The sequence below is a fragment of the Peromyscus leucopus genome, chromosome 1 (assembly GCF_004664715.2).
Source record: "Peromyscus leucopus breed LL Stock chromosome 1, UCI_PerLeu_2.1, whole genome shotgun sequence".
NCBI classification, from domain to species: Eukaryota; Metazoa; Chordata; class Mammalia; order Rodentia; family Cricetidae; genus Peromyscus; species Peromyscus leucopus.
Window position 1 is genome coordinate 144,875,497 of NC_051063.1, and position 19,195 is coordinate 144,894,691.

Below are 19,195 nucleotides of genomic sequence, written 5' to 3' on the forward strand. Positions count from 1 at the left end.
TTAATCCCAGCACTCAGGAGGCAGAGGCAGGCGGATCTCTGTGAGTTCGAGGCCAGCCTGGTCTCCAAAGCGAGTTCCAGGAAAGGCACAAAGCTATACAGAGAAACCCTGTCTCGAAAAAACAAAAAAAAAAAAAAACAAAAAAAAACAAAAAAAAAAAAAAAAAAAAAAAACAAATACCATATACTGACAGGCAGTGGTGGCACACGCCTTTAATCTCAGCACTTGGGAGGCAGAGGCAGACAGATCTCTGAGTTCAAGACCAGTCTGGTCTACAGAGCCAGTTCCAAGACAGCCAGAGTTGTTACATGGAGAAACCCTGTCTCAAAAAAAAAAAAGAAAGAAAGAACAGAAAAAGAAAAAAATAGACTATCATATATGATGACTACCTTGGTTTTGTTGGAGGAATGCAAGCCCTAAAAAAAAACTACGAATAGAATGAGTATACCTCAACACAATAAAGGTAACATACAACAAACCTATAGTCAACATTATGGTAACAATGGAGAAAAGTTGAAAGCATTCCCTCTAAAATCTGCAATGAGACAAAGATGCCTACTCTCTCTACTCTTGTTCATTACAGTACTCAATCTCTTGTCTGCAGTAAGAAGAAGAGAAAGATTTAAGGGCCTAAAACAGGAAGAGGTCAGATTATTCCCATTTACAGACAACGTGATGTTAAGACTCTAAAGACTAGACCAGAAAACGCTTACAACTGATAAACATTTAGCAAGGTAGCTGGATACAAAATCAACTTACAATTGGTAGCTTTGCAATTTATCAATAACTAACTTGCCTGGAAAGAAATCTCATTTACAATAGCTTAAAAAAAATAAAACACTCAACCAAGGAGGTAAAGGACCTCTACAACCATGAGATCCAAAGAAAAAGATCCACCTATCTGTACTTTAAATAGAATGGCAATTCAAAACAAACCAAACCCCCCCCCCAAAAAAAAAACCACTAAAAAAAACAAAGCCATTCACATAAGCATCTTCTCTGGACTTAGCAGGCCCCCCCATTTCTTTTAAGAGATTCTTGGGAGGGCCCAGTATTGTGATGCACACCTTTAATCGCAGCACAGAGGCAGGAGGCAGAGGCAGACAGATCTCTGAGTTTGAGAATAGCCTGGTCTACAGAACAAGTTCCAGAACAGCCAGAGCTACACAGAGAAACCCTGCATCAAAAACACCTAAGTAAATAAATGGACGGATGATAGATAGATAGATAGATAGATAGATAGATAGATAGATAGATAGATAGATAGATAGATAGATAGATAGACAGACAGACAAAATACAGATGAGCTATTTGCTGGTCAGACCCCCCAGCTCAGACGCCCCCTGCTCAGGACTCTAACACTCCACAGGAACACGTAGAGGAAGGATGATGGCAGACAGCCTTGTTACTAACATGTCTTCTAGATGTATTAAGAAGCCTGGAGTTGGAGAAACCTGAGCTGGAGAATCACTCAGCAGGGAAGAGCGTTTGCTGCTCTTGCAGAGGACTGGACAGGAGTTCAGTTCCCAGCACCCATGTCAGAAGGCTCACAGGTACTTGTAACTCCAAGCACCATGGTACTCAGCACCCTCTTCTGGCCTCCACATGTGAGCACAGGTAAGTACACATACATACACACAGGCACATACAATGGCACATAAATAAAAACAGAATGCATCTTTTAAAATAATTTGTTTATTATTTATTTTACATCTTGACTGCAGTTTCCCCTCCCTCCTCTCCTCCCAGCCCCCCCCCTCCTCTGTTCCCACCCTCCAATCCATTTTTCTTTCCATTCCTGTTTAGGAAAGGGCAGGTCTCCCATGACTATCAACAAAACATTGAATATCAAGTTATAGTAAGGCTAAGCACCTCCCCATGTATTAAGGCAGGGCAATGAGACCCAGTATGAGGAGTAGGGTCCCAAAAGCCAGTAAAATAGTCGGAGACAGCCCCTGTTCCCACTGTTAGGAGTCCCACAAGAGGACCAAGCTACACAACTGTAGCATATGGGCAGAGGGCCTAGGTCAGTCCCATGCAGGCTCCATGGTTGTCAGTTCGGTCTCTGTGAGCCCCTGTGAACCCAGGTTAATTGATTGTGTGAGTTTTCTATGCATCGTTTAAAAAAAAGAAACCTGTTACATACGCCAAAATCAGAAGGGAGAAAAATGAACAGGACAATGGAGGCTTTAAGGAAATTCACCAACCTGAATTCCTCATCCAATAAAGACAAGCTCCTCTAACCTAATATTTTACTAGCCAGTCAGTCCTGACCAGGACTCTAGGTTTTTTTTAATGAAGACAACAACATGTTTCAGGAAAGATGAATTATAAACACTTCCCCTTCATCTTAATAATTCTCCAGGTCCATTCATCTATCCGAAATTAATAAATCAGAAATATAACAAATTTGAAAAGGTATAAAGATACATTATAATCACAGGACCAATGACTGTCAAGAGGGAAGCTACTGAAACAGGCATGTGCCAAAGCAGCAGACATTCAACAAATGGGCAAAGCATGAGAATCTGGTCACATGACAGAGGAGAGGGGAGGCCGAGGAAAAAGAGTGAGGAAAGGACTTTTTGTGCGTGCGCGCGCACACACACACACACACACACACACACACACACACACACACACAATGTGAACACGGTTCAAAACAATAATCAGCCTCTTTGTCTCCCAAGAACAACACTTCCCTCCAACAACAGCACATGCATGGGGGTTTTCTGGGGAACCTAATTGTTGCTAAAATTGGTAATTGTCTGCCAGTGAGCTTGTCAGAGTATATCCAACCACGCCTGATGGCCTGAGCTTGATCCGCAGAACCCACACTGTAGCTAGAGTTTTCCTGCCTTGCCCACAGTCAGGACAAATCTTTGTCACCCGCCAGTCCCACAGCCGCTCAGACCCAACCAAGTAAACACAGAGACTTATATTGCTTACAAACTGTATGGCCATGGCAGGCTTCTTGTTAACTGTTCTTTTATCTTAAATTAACCATTTCCATAAATCTATACCTTGCCACATGGCTGGTGACTTACCAGCGTCTTCACATGCTGCTGGTCATGGCGGCGGCTGCAGTGTCTCTCTGCCTCAGCCTTCTGCTTCCCAGAATTCTCCTCTCTCCTTGTCCCACCTACTTCCTGCCTGGCCACTGGCCAATCAGTGTTTTATTTATTGACCAATCAGAGCAATTTGACATATAGACCGTCCCACAGCACCACACTGTGAGAGGAGTGAACAGACCCCCACACGTTGTGCTCTGACCTCCTCACCTGCGCCACCCCACCCCACCCCACCCCCTGTCACCAAATGAATGCATGTAACTTTTTAAAGTAATTGTTAAAGCGGATAACTTTAGAAGAAGCAAGTGGTGGTAATGGTGGAGCCAGCTGGGGTTAGAGAAAGCAGCTACCTGAGCGGACGGACAGACACCTTCATCCCAATGGCCGCACGCCTACTGCTTGCCAAGGTCCTAGAAGGAAGTCTCTATTGTCTAACCTAACCGTGTTTTCGAGGCCAATTCCCGGTCTTGTCTTCTGAGGTAATGTCTGTAAGTCTTGGCATCGAGGGTGCTTCCTGAACACACGTCAGCTGTTAGCAATAGTGTTTTTCCTGACAGCTAAACATTAACATAAAAGAAAAGCATTGAGCTTCAGGCATGGACACCGTTCTCTGTCGTAGGGGCCACACGGCTCTTCCTGGGGAACCAAGGAGAAGGCTTCCCGAGGTATGAACAGGAAACCCCTGCTTTGGGCTTATTTACACAAAAGTTTAATTAACTGTGCTACCTGATCCACACGAGTCCACAGAATGCTCATGCTGAGGGGGTCTGCAGAGACGGACAGACATCCAAGGCGCCCCACCCCACCCTGCACCTCAGAGACCATGCATCCCTCACCCTCACCTTTCATTTTGATTGAATAAAATCCAACTGCCGCTCCATCCCTCCACAGGATCTTAGCTTGCTCCTTCGCCGGGTGAGGTAAGAAAAACATGTCATCGTCATCCAGATCTCTCTCCAGTCTTCCAAAAACGATGGTGTTGAGAACATAAAGGACAATCCTTTCCCCGAAGGACTGAACCTTGAAGAAAGAGCAACCAGCACTGAGACCAGACAAGGCCGGGAGGTGGTGGTGCACGCCTTTAATCCCAGCACTCGGGAGGCAGAGGTAGGCGGATCTTTGTGAGTTCGAGGCCAGCCTGGTCTACAGAGCGAGATCCAGGAAAGTTGCAAAGCTACACAGAGAAACCCTGTCTCAGAAAAAAAAAAAAAAGAGAGAGAGAGACCAGACAAGAAAGGCAGCGTGTGGCGGGGCCAGGTGTGGCAGGATGCTCTTGATGGGGACGCAAATTGTGGGGTCTCAATACCACTGATTTATCACAGTGTAGTATGGAGTGTCAGTGCCAGGGGAGACTCGGGGCCACAGGGCGTGACCAGCTGAGGGTAATAGAACAGGAAGTTGCCTCTAGGGCAGCCAGGGCAGCCATTCCAAGAGATGACTGGCTGTGTCCTGAAATAAACCTAATCTGCCATTTTTACAGCAGTGACATCCTCACCCCCCGGGGAGGGGGGGAATCATTGCCACAGTGAAAGCCACTGATTTTCACAACTTATGACAGATTTCAAGCACATGCTGCCGTCCCAACCCCAGGGCATGACTAGGACCCGAGGCCCACCTTGAACTAAGTTATATAATAGAACCCTCCTGTCCAGAGCAGACTCATCCCTGTGGTCACATTTAGGCCCACCGAGTTGCAGGCTTTCTCTTACACAAGCCAAAAATGATATCGTGTTCCTGTCTGTGATTGTGAGTACGGAAGGGCAAATGTGTGGCTGAAATCAGGGTCTCTCTTCCGGACTCATAGCTACCTGACCATGTCTGGCTACACAGCCAGGCTATGATCTATTGATCCTGCCAACATCTGTATAGGCAGCACAGGTAGCAGCTGATAAACATCGGTGCAGAGGGTGAAAGCAGCCAGCCATTCACACAGTGACTGGCTCACAGCCCTGGGTTTTATCCTACAACTCCGCTGCGTGACAGCCAATGTAGTGCATGTGTGGGCACGTGGATCCACATTACCACCAGATCCACCACACCCCCAGAGCTGTGACTTCCGCCCACGTGCTATCACCTGATTCCTCATCTGCTGGGGAAGGCCCGGCTTACAGGTGCAGAAACTGAAGCTCAAAGAGGTTAAGTGAGTACATGCATCTGTTTTACTGTCTCGTGCCAATGACATCCTGAGCCAGCTGTGCTGGGAGCTAGCTAGCTCAGGAACAGGCTGGAGGGACAGGCCAGGGCTCTTCATTCCAAACAGCACACACCCGCTCAAGCCCAGACACCCTAGTTCCCTTCTGCTTCCTCATCCACCAGGCTCTGGGAATGGGAGCATTCATTAAAAACATCGATGCATGGTCTTAATAGTCAGTTTTACTTATTTATGTTGTATGTTACTGTTCATACGGATGGTGCCTGTATATAATGGTGTGTGTGCGCGCATGTGTGTATGTGTGTGTGTGTGTGTGTGTGTGTGTGTTGGGGGTCAACATCAAGTATCATCATTCTTCAGGCACTGTCCACTCTAATGTTTGAGGCAGGGTCTCTCACTGAAACTGGAACACACCAAACAGGCTAGGCTGGCTGGCCAGTGAGCCTCAGGGATCCTCGGACTCTGAGTCCCAGGCTCTGGTCTCTGAAAGCATGTGCCACCATAGCCAACTTTTTGTGTGGGTTCTGGGGATTGAACTCAGGTCCTCATGCCTGCCTGGCATGCACTTTACCACATAAGCCATCTACCCAGCCTCCTACTTTGAGGTTTAATACCAGATCCCAGAATGACTGTCCTGCCCATCATCTTCACTATCATTGTGCTTGGGGGACCTCAGGCATTCATTCTTCTTTAAGATTCAGTTCAGGGGATAAGATCCCTTGAGTGAGCTCTAAAATGCTTGTCTGTTGCTATTGTTGTATATGTATGTGTGCTCTCTCCCTCACACACACACATACATACACAGACACACATGCATGCAGACACACACACACACACATGCATGCTAGCACATGATGTACATGTGTAGACACATGGTCCACATGTGGAGGTCACAGGACAACTCCGTAGACTCAGTCCTCTCCTTCTACCATACAGGGGTCTAAGGACTCAAATTTAGATCAGCAGGCTCACAGCAAGCACTTTTACCCACTGAGCTGTCTCACTGGCCCACAGCCTTTAAAACGCTGGCTAATATAATAATAAGGCAGCTCGCCCTAGCATCCACACAGAGTGTCCAGTGTCCACAGACTTCCTCGTGGGTGCAGGATGTAAAGCACGTCTCCTTCATCGGGAGCCAGCTCTTAGAAGAGGAAAAGATGTGCGGATCTGACCGCTTCCCTTTCTATCTCAGACAGTGGCAGCCAGATCTGAAGTTGAGCTTTAAGAACGAGCTGGTCTCCAGAGCTAATGGGGACCATCTGGGAGGCGGCATTTCTCAGCCTATGAAGCCAGAGGAGAAGCAGGCTGCACGTGGCAGAAAGGAAACACCCAATCATACCCTGGCAGGAGAAGAAGGAGGAAAAGGGAGTGGGCTTAATTTGTCCAATTCCATTACAGGAAGAAAAAAATGTGGGACATGCCATCTTGACTTAGAAGCATTTCCAAAAACAAAACACTAAGATCCATTTCTAAGCCATCATTGGGACCACTAATTGCATTAACAGAGACAGCATTCAAGGAGATTTTTTTAGTAATGTGTGAAAAAATAAGTGGCTAAGAAACAAAACCTGATTTAAAAAAAAAAGTTTAGACAAAGTCTTAAAAACAATGGAAGGAAATACCCATGTATGGGAGAAGGACATGGAGGAGGACATGGGGGGGGGGACATGGAGAAAGACATGGGGGAAGACATGGAGGAGACATGGAGGAGGACATGGAGGAAGGGACATGGGGGAAGACATGGAGGGAGGACATGGGGGAGGACATAGGGGGAGGACATGGGGTTGGAGGACATGGAGGAGACATGGGGGAGGACATAGAGGGGAGGACATGGGGGAGGACATGGAGGACATGGGGGAGGACATGGAGGAGGACATGGAGGGAGGACATGGGGAGGACATAGGGGGAGGACATGGGATTGGAGGACATGGAGGGAGGACATGGGGAGGACATGGGGGGAGGACATGGAGGAGGACATGAGGAAGAACATAAGAAAGGACATGGGGAGGACATGGAGGAGAACATGGGGGGGAGGACATGGAGGGAGGACATAGGGGGAGGACATGGGGGGAGGACATGGAGGAGACATGGGGGGACATGGAGGAGGACATGGAGGGAGGACATGGGGGAGGACATGGGGGGAGGACATGGAGGAGAACATGGGGGGAGGACATAAGAAAGGACATGGGGGAGGACATGGAGGAGAACATGGGGGAGGACATGGGGGAGGATATGGGGGAGGACATGGGGGGGCATAGATAGGGGTAGAATGCCCAGAAGTGGTTTGTTAGGTCCTTCTTATTCAGAACATGCACATACACAGGACACTCTCAGAAAATTGGGGGTGGGCTCCCAATCCAGACTTGGAAAAGATAGGAAATGAGAAACTCTCATTCTGGAAGTCTAAAGAACAAATCAGTCTTCTTAGCACAAACAGCCTGTGAGAAAAGGGCTAGGACAACAGCATACACAGCTGCATCATGGTCCTTCACTGAATTTCAAGGCAGCATTAATTTTCTGGAAGAAACCCTTGGCAGAACATCTTTAATAGCATCTATTGAGTCCACTGAATCCAGATCATTTTTTTTAAACAGGCAGCTTACAGAATGGGAAAAGAATCATCCAAGTTTTTTTTTTTAATAGCAAATGTATGATAGTTCTTTTATCACAAGTATGTGATAAAAGGCTTGCAGGGAAAATATGTGGGAAACTCTTACAATTTAACAATAAAAATTCAAATATTCCAATCAAAAAGTGATTTTGGCTAAGGAAGGATCACAACAGGCATTCTCCAAGAGAGAGAACATACAAATGTCCATTAAGCACAAGAAAAGATGCTCGGTCTCCTGGCCGGCAGGGAATGCACATCAACACATCTCTAGGGTACCACTTCACACCTGCAGGATGGCGCACAAGCCACTTGTCAGTTGCTGTAATAACACACCATTACCGGAAGTAACTGAAGGAAGAGAAGGGTGATTTTGGCTAAGGTTCCAGAGGGACAGGGTCCTTTATGGTGGGAAAGACATACACAGAAAGGAGAGAGAGAGAGAGAGAGAGAGAGAGAGAGAGAGAGAGAGGGAGGGAGGGAGGGAGGGAGGGAGGGAGGGAGGGAGGGAGGGAGGGAGGGAGGGAGAGAGAGAGAGAGAGAGAGAGAGAGAGAGAGAGAGAGAGAAAACAGGATGTTGTGAGGCAAGACTCTAAAACCTCAAAGCCCTCCCTAACTCCCCAAACAGCACAGGGGACTGAGGACCGAGTGTCCCAATACCCAAGCCTATGGGGACAGGTTCCATTCAAAGGCCCGCAGACGGGGAATGTAAGTGGCCGGCAACAGCATGCGCTGCTGATGACGTGGAAAGACTGGAACCGGCTGGTGCTGGGGTGGGCAAGTCAGGTGACACCGTAGCTGTGGACACAGTCTGGCAGTCCCTCAAACTATGAACTAGAGAGACACCATGTGACCAGTAATTATGCTCCCAGCTATATACTCAAGAAAAGTCCAAGTCTATGTCCTCATAAAAAGTCACACACAAAGATTCATGACAGCTAAGACGTGAACAGTACTCAATACCCATCCACTGATGAATGGATAATAAAATATAGTCTACCCATATGTGGGACTGTCGTTCAGCTAAAAGCAGAGTTGGGATAATGAAAATGCTGTGGAGTGATTGATTGAAGTCTACTAAACATCATGGGATTGTACATTTTTAGAGTAAAGTTATGGCATACAAATTACACGTCGATGAAGCTTGCTTTAAGTAGGACTTAATTTTCAATTCTCGTGTGTTTGTGTGCTTGTGTGGTGCATGTACTTGATTGAGTGTGGGAATGTGGGAACCCGTACAGAAGCCACAGCAGGACCTTGAGTGTCTTCCTGCGTCAGCCTTACTGCCTTGGAACAGTCTCTCACTGAAGCAGAAGTCTGCCATCTTGTCTCAGCTAGTCTTCCAGGGAGTTCTCGGGGTTCACCTGTCTCCTCCCCTCACAGACGGAGTACACACAGCTATGCCTGGCTTTTTACACGGGGGCTGAGGATTCGAACTCAGGTCCTTCCATTTGCAGAGCAGGGGTTCTTACTCACTGAGCCATGTGCTCAGCCCTCGGACTCAATGTTTGAATTGTTCGACAGAAGAAACTACACTATAAACTCATTCTCCAGACTGAATGCAAACAAATGTTAACATTTCACTCAGCACTTACTGAACCCCACAGAAAGAAGTGAGTGGTTTGCTCACTGTGGAAAGACATACCATTCCAAGATGATACAGAGCATTATCGTTACCTCACCTACATAATGAAAATAAATCTGCCAGCCAAATGAGCAGGCAGTTAGGAGGCGCACAGTCAGCTCTCTCTCTTAATTATGAGGCACACAGTCAGCTCTCTCTCGGTCAATTCCTGCCTCCCTCCTTAGCCCCACTCCAGCTGAAGTTCAGCTGCTCTCTTGCACTCTGAGAAGCTGCTCGCCGCTGCCTGCCTTCACCCTCACCATCCCAGGCCCCTGCGTTACCTGCCATTGCTCTACCACACCACGGCACTTCAAAGGCGCCAGGCCTGACGTGAGGGGCACCGAGGTTCACACCCAACTAAATCACTCACTGGTTAGGTAACTCAAGCCTGCGCCTCCAAGGACACAAAAAAGACCTCGAAGATTCTGAAGTTAGACCAGCCCCATGAAGAGGCTGGGATAACAAATCTGCAGGACAGACTAACTCGTTTCCAAATCTTCTATCCATAACCATGACCTGAATATACTCAACAGAAAAACTGCTCAACACAGCCGAGAAATGGGATGGATTAACGTTTACAAACTGAGGCACGAGAGGCATTCAGGATGGTAAAGCAGACTGAACGGTAGTCAGGTGTCTGGTGACCAGTCACGTGTTCCTGTTTTCCTTGGAGGCAGGACGCTAATAGCATTGAAGGGTGTGCCCCCAAAAGATGTTGAAATCCCCACCAGTACCTGCTAAGGGAACTTATTTGGAATGGGTTTTTATTAGTGATCAAGCTATGATGGTACATTACTCTTCCAAAGTCCAATACAAATGATGTCTTTATCAAAAGGGGTCTCAACACAGGCTGACAATGTTTCCAAAGATGGGGATGTGGAGACACATGAACACCGCCATCTTCTGGTCAAAGAATTGCTAAGAGCAACCAGAAATGGGGATTCAGCATACAACAGATTCCCTCAGCCCTCAAAAGAAATACTCCGTGACTTCAGACCTCCAGCCTTCAGATTCAAGAGACAGGGAAAAGTTTGTTGTGTAAGCATGGCAGACTTGGTACCCTACAGGGCAGTCCACGGAATGAATACAGGGAGCCAGACAACGTAGACACAGAGGAAACCATTCTTCAGGCAGTTAAAAAGTGGCTCCCCGATAAAGATGCTTGCTATTCAGCCTTAATTTACTAACACACGCCCCAGCAAAAAGACCTCAAAAACCTGTTTTGTAAATGTTCATTTAAAATCATATTCCCTCACCTTCATGAGCCCTTCCCTGGTGGGATCAGAAGTTCTTAGGACATCTTCGACGGACCACCAGGACTCCTTTAGGTAGACAGCCACAACTGAAGGGAAAAGCAAGAGAAAGGCGTGAGTTCCACATAAAAACTCACTGAGGGTGGGGCAGCACTTTCAATAGGCTGGGCCAACCAGCTGAGGGCGTTGTGGGTGAATCAGGTGACATTTTTATCGTTTGCGTTGTTTTATGATGTTGGGGAATGGAACCCAAGGCCTTGCACATGCTATACAGGTGCCTTATTTCGGAGCTAGCACCCCAGCCTGAGGTCAGGTTTGCGGCGTTCTGTAAGAACACAAACCAGAAGAGTCACATGAAAGGGACAAGACGGGTATTTCACAGGTGGCCTGTCTGTGGCTCCGAAAAAGAAATACCCTAACGCGGGCTGAATAAAACAAAACACAAACCAATATTGAAGCATTCAATGAGATAAGAAACGTTTTGTTGTTGTTGTTGTTTTTGTTTTTTTTTTTTTTTTTGGTTTTTTTTTTTTTTGGTTTTTCGAGGCAGGGTTTCTCTGTGTAGCTTTGCGCCTTTCCTGGAACTCGCTTTGGAGACCAGGCTGGCCTCGAACTCACAGAGATCCACCTGCCTCTGCCTCCCGAGTGCTGGGATTAAAGGCGTGCGCCACCACCGCCCGGCTTGTTTTGTTTTGTTTTAAAGGTTTGGGGATATAGCTCAGTTGGGAGGATGCTTACCTAATGTGCATGAAGCCCTGAGTTCAATCCCCACCACTACATAAGCCAAGACTTCAGTAGTGTACATACCTTCAATCCGGCATTCAGGGGCAAGGACGAGGGGTAGAGGCAGGAGAGAAGGTCATCCTCAGCTATATAGCAAGCGTAAGGCCAGCCTGGGCTACATGAGACTCTCTGCCTTTACAAAAATTTATTTGTCCTTGTTAGGAACATATATCAAAGTCTAATCATTTGGGGTTGGAGAGACGACTCAGCCATTAAGAGCACCCACTGGCCAGGTGTGCTCAGCATCTGGGAGGCAGAGGCAGGCAGGTTCCTGTGAGTTTGAGGCCAGCCTGGTCTACAGAGCGAGTTCCAGGACAGCCAGGGCTGTTACACAGAGAAACCCTGTCTCTAAAACCAAAACAAGCAATGAAAAGAGCACTCACTGCTCTGGCGAAGCACCCAGGTTCCGAATTTACAGCGCCCGCAGTGCGGCTCAGTGCGGCTCAGTGCGGCATCCGCAAGCCCAGTTCAGAGACTCTGAGGCCTTTCTCTGACCTCTGCGGGATCCAGGCACACGTGGAGCCCAGACACACGTGCAGGGAGAACTCATACACGTAATATTTTTAAATAATACATCTTTTAAAAAAAAACATATCCAATCATTTGCATAACTCTTAACTCCCCACACGCCGTAAGATGGAATGTTGTTACCTATGGGCTCTGAGTGAAGAGAGTTACTTCCTGTGTGCTGAGCAATGCCCTGGCACTAGACTCCGCCCAGCCTGCTTTCCCAGGAATTTCCCCCAGCCCCATCATGAAACTGTTATCAGCATCGTTCTGAGGACACTGTAGCTCTGAAAGGGAGGGTGGGCTGAAGACAACTGGCTAGAAGGAGCCGAGGGAGGGTCCAGCCCTGGACTCTGGACCACAAACCCAGGAAAAGGCCAGAAATGCGGCAAGCTCTTCAGAACCGGGCAGATCGTGTGGGGAGGGGATGTCTTTGGAGAAGGCGGCCCTGGAGCAAAGACTCAGGAAGGTGATGGAGGGGTGGGGGTGCCTTCCCTTCCTCCAGTCTCGCTCTTACCTTGCCACACCTCAAAGGTGACACCGCCCTGCTGACTTGCCCAACATGCTTTGAACCAAGTGTGGCTGTGGACACCTAGTCACACCCTGCCCCAGATTCCTCACCAGAGTGGTCCAAAGACATGGCCCCAGGTGTCTAGGAATCTGCAAGGGGACTGGGTTTGAAATACCCAGGATAAAGTCGGCAAGTGGGATGTGCTCCTCCTTGCCTGCCAATCAATGAGTTGGTTACTCCATGTCTTCCTGCTCCCTTCTCTACTCAGCCTCCTGCCTCAGATGACTAAGGTAGGCCCTCTCCTGGGTTTCTCTGTGTAGCTTTGCACCTTCCCTAGGACTCACTCTGTAGCCCAGGCTGGCCTCCAACTCACAGAGATCCTCTACCTCTCATGTGCTGTAATTTTTAAATGCATCTTCCTGCCAACCCTTTCTAAATGAAGACTTGGGGTGGCGGGGGACACAATGGAATCAAAAACTAAGTCACTTGAACATGTAACATAAGGTTTGCAACCACAAAACAAACACTGTGGACCACTCGGGGTCTGCCACCACTCCCCCCTGCCCTCTCCTGCTGTTTGAGACACATTAGTAGAGATCCAGGAAGACCAGGAATCAAGGCACAGCCAGACATTCAAAGTGGTCTCAGAACCTGCCCCCTCCAAAAACCAGCAACCTCTATCCCGGCCAGTCAGCTTCCAATCTGTGGTGCATCCTCATCACTGACAGTGGTTCTAAAATTCACACAGCAGGCTGGGAGAGAAGAGCCAATTACATGCCCGACATTCACCTTCACTTACTCAATGCAAGTCATTTCCAAAATGGCAGCTACGAGAACTGGGAGCAGAAATCTCCAGCCACGGGGATTATTTCCCAGCTCAACAAGGTGAACCGTTTGGTTTACTAGCAGACTGCATTCCTGTAATACAGATGTTCGATTCACTAATACCGTCCCCAACAGAAACATGTTGACACTTCTTGAGTTTCACGGAGCACCGAGCGTTCACTAGTCATGGTGTTAACAAAATAGATTCAACTGGCCCCATGATGTTTTTCAAAACCCATCTTCCGTGACTAAGTATACATAGCAATAAAAATGGAGTCCAGTCAAATTTAACAGTCTAAAATAAACCTGTCCCCAAAACCAGAACCAGCCTGGTTCTGAAGCAGGACGGAGCAGCTTCGGATCAGTGAGCCACAAGGGCCTGGAAATGCAGACAGGAAAGATGGCAGCAGAGCCATGCCAAAGCTGTCACAGCACAGCAAGGACATGTCATGTGATGGGTCCAGGTGGACTGACATGTGCCACAGGACCTTCACTGTGGAGACCCTGGATCTAACAGCACTCAGGGTGACAAAATAGAAACCAATACACCTGTGCTTCAAAAACCAAAAACTGCCACACAGATCTGTTGCAGAATATTATTTTGAGATGTGTTACTTTTGTTCATGTTGCATTTGTTTAACTCTGTGAAGCTGTGTTATTGTGCCCATCTAAAACACCTGATGGTCTAATAAAGAGTTGAACGGCCAATAGCAAGGCAGGAGAAAGGATAAGCGGAGCTGGCAGGCAGAGAGGACAAATAGAAGGAGAAATCTGGGAGGAAAAAAAGGAGGAGCCAGAGGAGGAGGAGGATGCTAGGGGCCAGCCACCCAGCTACACAGCAAGCCACAGCGTAAAAGTAAAATTTACAGAAGTAAGAACAGGAAAAGCACAGAGGCAAAAGGCAAACGAAAGTTAAGGAAAGCTGGCAAGAAACAAGCCAAGCTAAGGCTGGGCATTTATCATTAAGAATAAGCCTCCGTGTGTGATTTATTTGGGAGTAGGGTGGCAGGCCCCCCCAAAAGAGCAAAAGTAACCAACAACACAGATCAGCACATCCTCAATTCCTCCCTCCACCCATCACCCATCCACCCCCATGCCCCCACCTCCTGTCCCAGAGCTAAGAGGAGCCAGCGGACCAGGACATCATGAGAGGCATTGCCAAGGCACTGGCACCAATTTCATTTTTCTTTCTCTCCCTCCAAGTGACAGGTGACATGGACCACAAGGAAGATGCTGCCGTTGGATTTTATTCTATGGCAAGCCAAGGTTTCTCAAACAAGTTAAGACAGTGAGGTCCCTAAGTGAACTCCCAGTGGCCCAGATTCATCCCAGGCATGAAGGGATCAAGTGAATTCAGCTCTCCTTGGCCGAGCTCCCAACTCTGTCCACAGAACCTTGGCCCGAGGGACTGATGAATCCATTTTTGTCCTGACTCCAGGGATTGGCAGCCTGCGGAGAGAGACGGAGCTCAGCTAGCTGCCCTGACACAAGGCACGGAGGTACTAAACCCGACCGACCGTCATGAGGACCCAGAGAAGACAGACCTGCGGGGGAGGGGGGGAGACAGTGTCCCCAGAGGTTGCCACAAACCCTGGATCACTGGGTAAGGTTTCAGCAGGCAGATGAGATAGGCAATCGATGTACAGCCGAGGTAAGGGGCCCCACAAGTCCAAGGCTGCATCCAGGACAACGCGAGCAGCCGGGCGAAGACTTAAGAGACAGTTGCACACGCCAGTTCAGCCTAGCCACACGTCATTCGCTCAGTTTCTGACATCTGATGGACTTCAGCACAAGCAGTGAGCAAGGCAGCTGGAAGCGATTCCATGCCTAGCCCTGGGCACCTGGTGTAGGGAGGAGAGTCCAGACTGCAAAGCCAATCAGGCCTCAGATGACAGCTCCTCCATTACTATTAGCCTTGTGTACCGATCCTTAGCTCAACAAAGCATCCTCGTTCGCCCCCTGGTTCCATGGCAGGTTCCGTGAGAGGATGTGCCTCACCGAACTGCACTTCCTAGAGTGTTGGGGTTCTCCTGTGCTTTCTAGAAATTCCCTCCACCTGCCCTAAACTCTGCAAAGCAGTGTGAAAAGCCTTTGTTGGTTCAGCTTTCTGGGAGGCAATCAAAAAATAAAATAAAATAAAAATTTAAAAAAAAAAAAAAAAAAGCTCTGTAACAGGCCACCTCTGCCTGGGAAGCTTGGTATGCAGACAGTCTTCTGCTCTGGTCTGCACAGAGATGTCTGTCTGTCTACCTGTCTGTCTTTCACTGCTTGCTATCTGCCACTCTGTCCCTCCCCTTCAGTGGAAAGACACCATGCTCCTCATACTACATTATCCCTGCCACCAGTCCTTTCTTTTCTATCAGAGAGCATCAAGCTGATGAGTGCTCCTGATTAGGGCATGCACCTCACCTGACCAGCACCCCAAGAAGACTCGTGTGTGTGTGTGTGTGTGTGTGTGTGTGTGTGTGTGTGTGTGTGTACAGATGAGCAGTGTATCAGTGCACGTGTATATGTATGTGCATGTGTGTAAGGGGGGAGCTTGTGGTCCATGCCGCCTACCTTATTTTTCAAGATATGCCCTGTCCCTGCACCTGGGGCTCCCTGACTGGACTAGGCTGGTTGGCCAGAGAGTGCCAGGATCCACCTATCTCCCGGTCACCATTACAAACATGCATAGCCATGCCCAGATCTTTAAGTGGGTACTAGGGATACAACTAAGGTCTTCCAGTGTCTATTTCACTGACAACCATCTCTCCGGTCCCAGTGAGGTTTTTAATCCTTGTATCCTGCTAAGATTCCTTGTGAGAGCTAAGTCTTTCTAACTTAAGTATCTTCCAAATTAGTAACCAAACAAAACAACCATTTGGAAAAAAAGAAGTTTTCAACAGAATAGGTTAGGTAGTGTTATGGTCCCCTGTCATCTTGAATGGCCAGGCTGTGACAGCCAGAAGCAAGGGCAGATTTTCAGGCCACAGCTGAACTCAGGAAAGAGTGCTATCTGTGATAAATTAGCAGCATCCATCCAGGGAAGGCGGCTCCCACAGCACTTTGCCACTCTCCCAACTTTCTCCAGCAGGCGGCGCCAAAGTGGCACACAGTCCCACCATAGGTCATAATTCCTCAGTGTCAGTTTCCCATGAAGCACCCCCACCCCGAGGAGCCACTGAAGGCAGAGCACTAACTCCATCCACTCAAGGGATTAAATCTGAGCTCTCTCCTACGAAGTGCCCAGCTTAGAGAAAGAGAAGAGCTGGGCACAATGCAGAATAAAACCTGAGCATGCTCAAGCTCTGCGCAGTTGGAGGGGAGGGAGGAAAACAGGAGTCCTGAAGAACAAGCGGGGCAGTGATGAGCAGGAGGACACTCCAGATGTGAGAAGAGAAAGAACACAAAAGGGCAAAGACAGAGTTGCCACACCAACACCAAAGGTGTAAGAAGGAATAAGGCTAGTTTGGGGTGTGCTCTGGAGATGATGGACAGCCGCTCCGACTCCAAGGAAGGAGGGGAGAGACGCAGTTCAATTCCTGTAGTAAAGCAGTAACAGCATGTCCAAGCACTCGTGCCCTGGCAGGTGTGGCACCTCATGCCGTGGCTACCAAGCTCATTCTGTTTCCCAGGTGCAGCTCAGGGGTTGAGACACCTGCTCAAGGTCGTACGCATGTAAATGGCGCCACTGGTGGAAAAAGAAGATGTGGGTCTGGTGGGTCTCACTGGTTCCAAGGCCCCCATTGTGACCACGGGTTAAAACAGACAGGAAAACAGTGGTGTGGAGCTGGGGCCAAGCCAGGCAAGAAAGGGGCCAGTGTCCAGTGAGAAAACGGGCCCAGGCACTGTGCGGCACAGGCTGGGAAGGGAAGAATTCAGCAGAGTCGGTACCGGTCAAGCTGTTGCCACACTGAGGGAAGTGAGGATCGCGGTACTTCCTCAGCAAATCTGTGCGCCAGACACTGTGCTCACTCAGCACTAGAGACCCAGCAGGACAGCCTGGCCAGGACACGCACTGTGACAAGCACTTCAAGACTGTCTGGGAAGGATGGAGACTATGTTCCAAGAGCAAGCTTGAGGCAAGGGACGGTGGCCAGCCGTGGGACAGGGTCCAGCCTTGGAGACCACAGGGGTTGGATCAAGGTATCGGGCTTTGTAATAAGTCACAGAAGAGACCAAGCAAAAGAGGCGAGTGTCCAACCTCACAGGATAGGAGGCTAATCTGGGGAATTGAGACACGTCGCTGTAGGCAATTGTTGCGACGCATGTCTCAGTGGAGCGTGAACACTGACTGACCACAGGGGTGGCTGCACATGGATGCAGGCAAGAGGACTCTGGTAAACCTCTACCACCTTAGGTATAAACCATGGCACCCAAAGCTGTGTGTACTTAAAAGTGCTATTTTTAGAAATAAAGTTTGGAGGTTTTTTGTTTGGTTTTTGTTTTTGTTTTCTTGTTTTTTTGGTTGTTTTTTTTTTTTTTTTTGAGACTTAAAGCATAAAGAATGGATTGGGGACTGGGCGGTGGTGGCGCACGCCTTTAATCCCAGCACTCGGGAGGCAGAGCCAGGCGGATCTCTGTGAGTTCAAGGCTAGCCTGGGCTACCAAGTGAGTTCCAGGAAAAGTGCAAAGCTACACAGAGAAACCCTGGCTCGAAAAACCAAAAAAAAAAAAAAAAAGAACGGATTGGGAAGGGGTGAGTCAGAGGCCCAGAGGGAAGCTAAAGGTGATTGAGCCCCTGAGAGAAGAGCTGACCTCCAACAATCCTTCTGACAAAGCAGAGGTGCTGGGGGAGGGGAGCGGGAGGCAGAAAGGAGCCATTGAGGGTGGGTTTTATCCCAGAGAGCAAAGTAGGCAGCCAGCTTGAGCTGAAGGAAATAAGACAACCTTAACCAGGAAGACTCAAGGACCCTGAGGGAACACGAAGTGCCAGTTTCAGACAGCCGAGAGAGCCAGGAATGGAGACACGTGTCCATAATCCCAGCACCCCCGCAGGTTGAGAAAGAAGGACTCCTAGGAATTGGAGGCCAACCTGGGCTACACGGACAGCAGGCAGCTGAATGCATAGCCCAGGGTAAGGGAAGCAGAGCTCATGTAAGAGGAAGAAGTATCCTTCATCTGCTCCCCCCCAACACACATCTTACCTCCCCAGGCCAGCTGCGAGGGATTCACACACTGCCCCAAGGTCTGGACTTCTTCTCATCACAACTCAAAAGGGCTTCAAGTCCCTCAAGCCCTTCTTAATGTCCCTCAATTGCTCCCCCGCAGTTTAAGTCACCACTGGCCTGTTACACATCTTAGAAATATGTGTGGTGGGGTGGGGTGGGGGGGAGCACAGTTAAACCAAAGTGACGGGCCATCTCTCCCCAAAGCAAATACATGTGGGGGGGGGGGCGGGGGGAGCGATGAAACGTTCTGGCAGAGGCCGGCACATAAACACATTCCACTGAGTTGCAGGACTTTTATGCAACATTGACTGTGCTGGTCAATAATTTAAGGGGAGGGGAAAAGGTTGACATAGCAACCGTCACATTGCATTCCTCGGGCTACCATTTCCATACAGATGTTGTCCTTAAAGGACAAGCACTTCCTCAGATGCCCGTGAGCTTGAGCGCCTTTTGTCACGGAGAAAAACATCTGGCTGGCAGTCCATTCCCAGCAGCCCCTCTGGGCTCCTCGGGCTTTCCTTGCCTCGCGCAAGTTTGTTTTCATGGGTCTAGATTTGAACTCAAGGAAGAGGGGGTGGAGGAAGGGGGTGGTCCTTGGATCCCGAAGTACAGTTGAACTAGGAGATACCAGGACAAGAAAAAAAAAAAGTCTAGTCTGTCAAGGAAAGGAACATTAGAATTGCCCACGTAGACCACAGCAAATTCACG

At 48.6% G+C, this 19,195-nt stretch overlaps 1 protein-coding gene and 1 long non-coding RNA gene across 2 annotated transcripts in view; both read right to left on the reverse strand.

Annotated features, from left to right (window-relative positions):
* The window catches only part of Fam169b (family with sequence similarity 169 member B), a 75,320-nt gene that overhangs the window by 23,110 nt on the left and 33,015 nt on the right, over positions 1-19,195 (reverse strand). Inside the window, exons 4-5 of the mRNA XM_037208889.1 lie at positions 10,712-10,797; positions 3,773-4,091 (exon numbers count right to left, since the gene is read on the reverse strand). Of these exons, the coding sequence (XP_037064784.1) occupies positions 3,773-4,091; positions 10,712-10,797 (405 nt within the window). The remainder of the gene's footprint in view (positions 1-3,772; positions 4,092-10,711; positions 10,798-19,195) is intronic.
* Positions 14,564-18,621, reverse strand: LOC119086592. Its single transcript, XR_005089916.1, has 2 exons — positions 18,464-18,621; positions 14,564-14,783 (listed from the first exon to the last, which is right to left on the reverse strand). It is a non-coding gene; the product is annotated as an uncharacterized LOC119086592 (long non-coding RNA).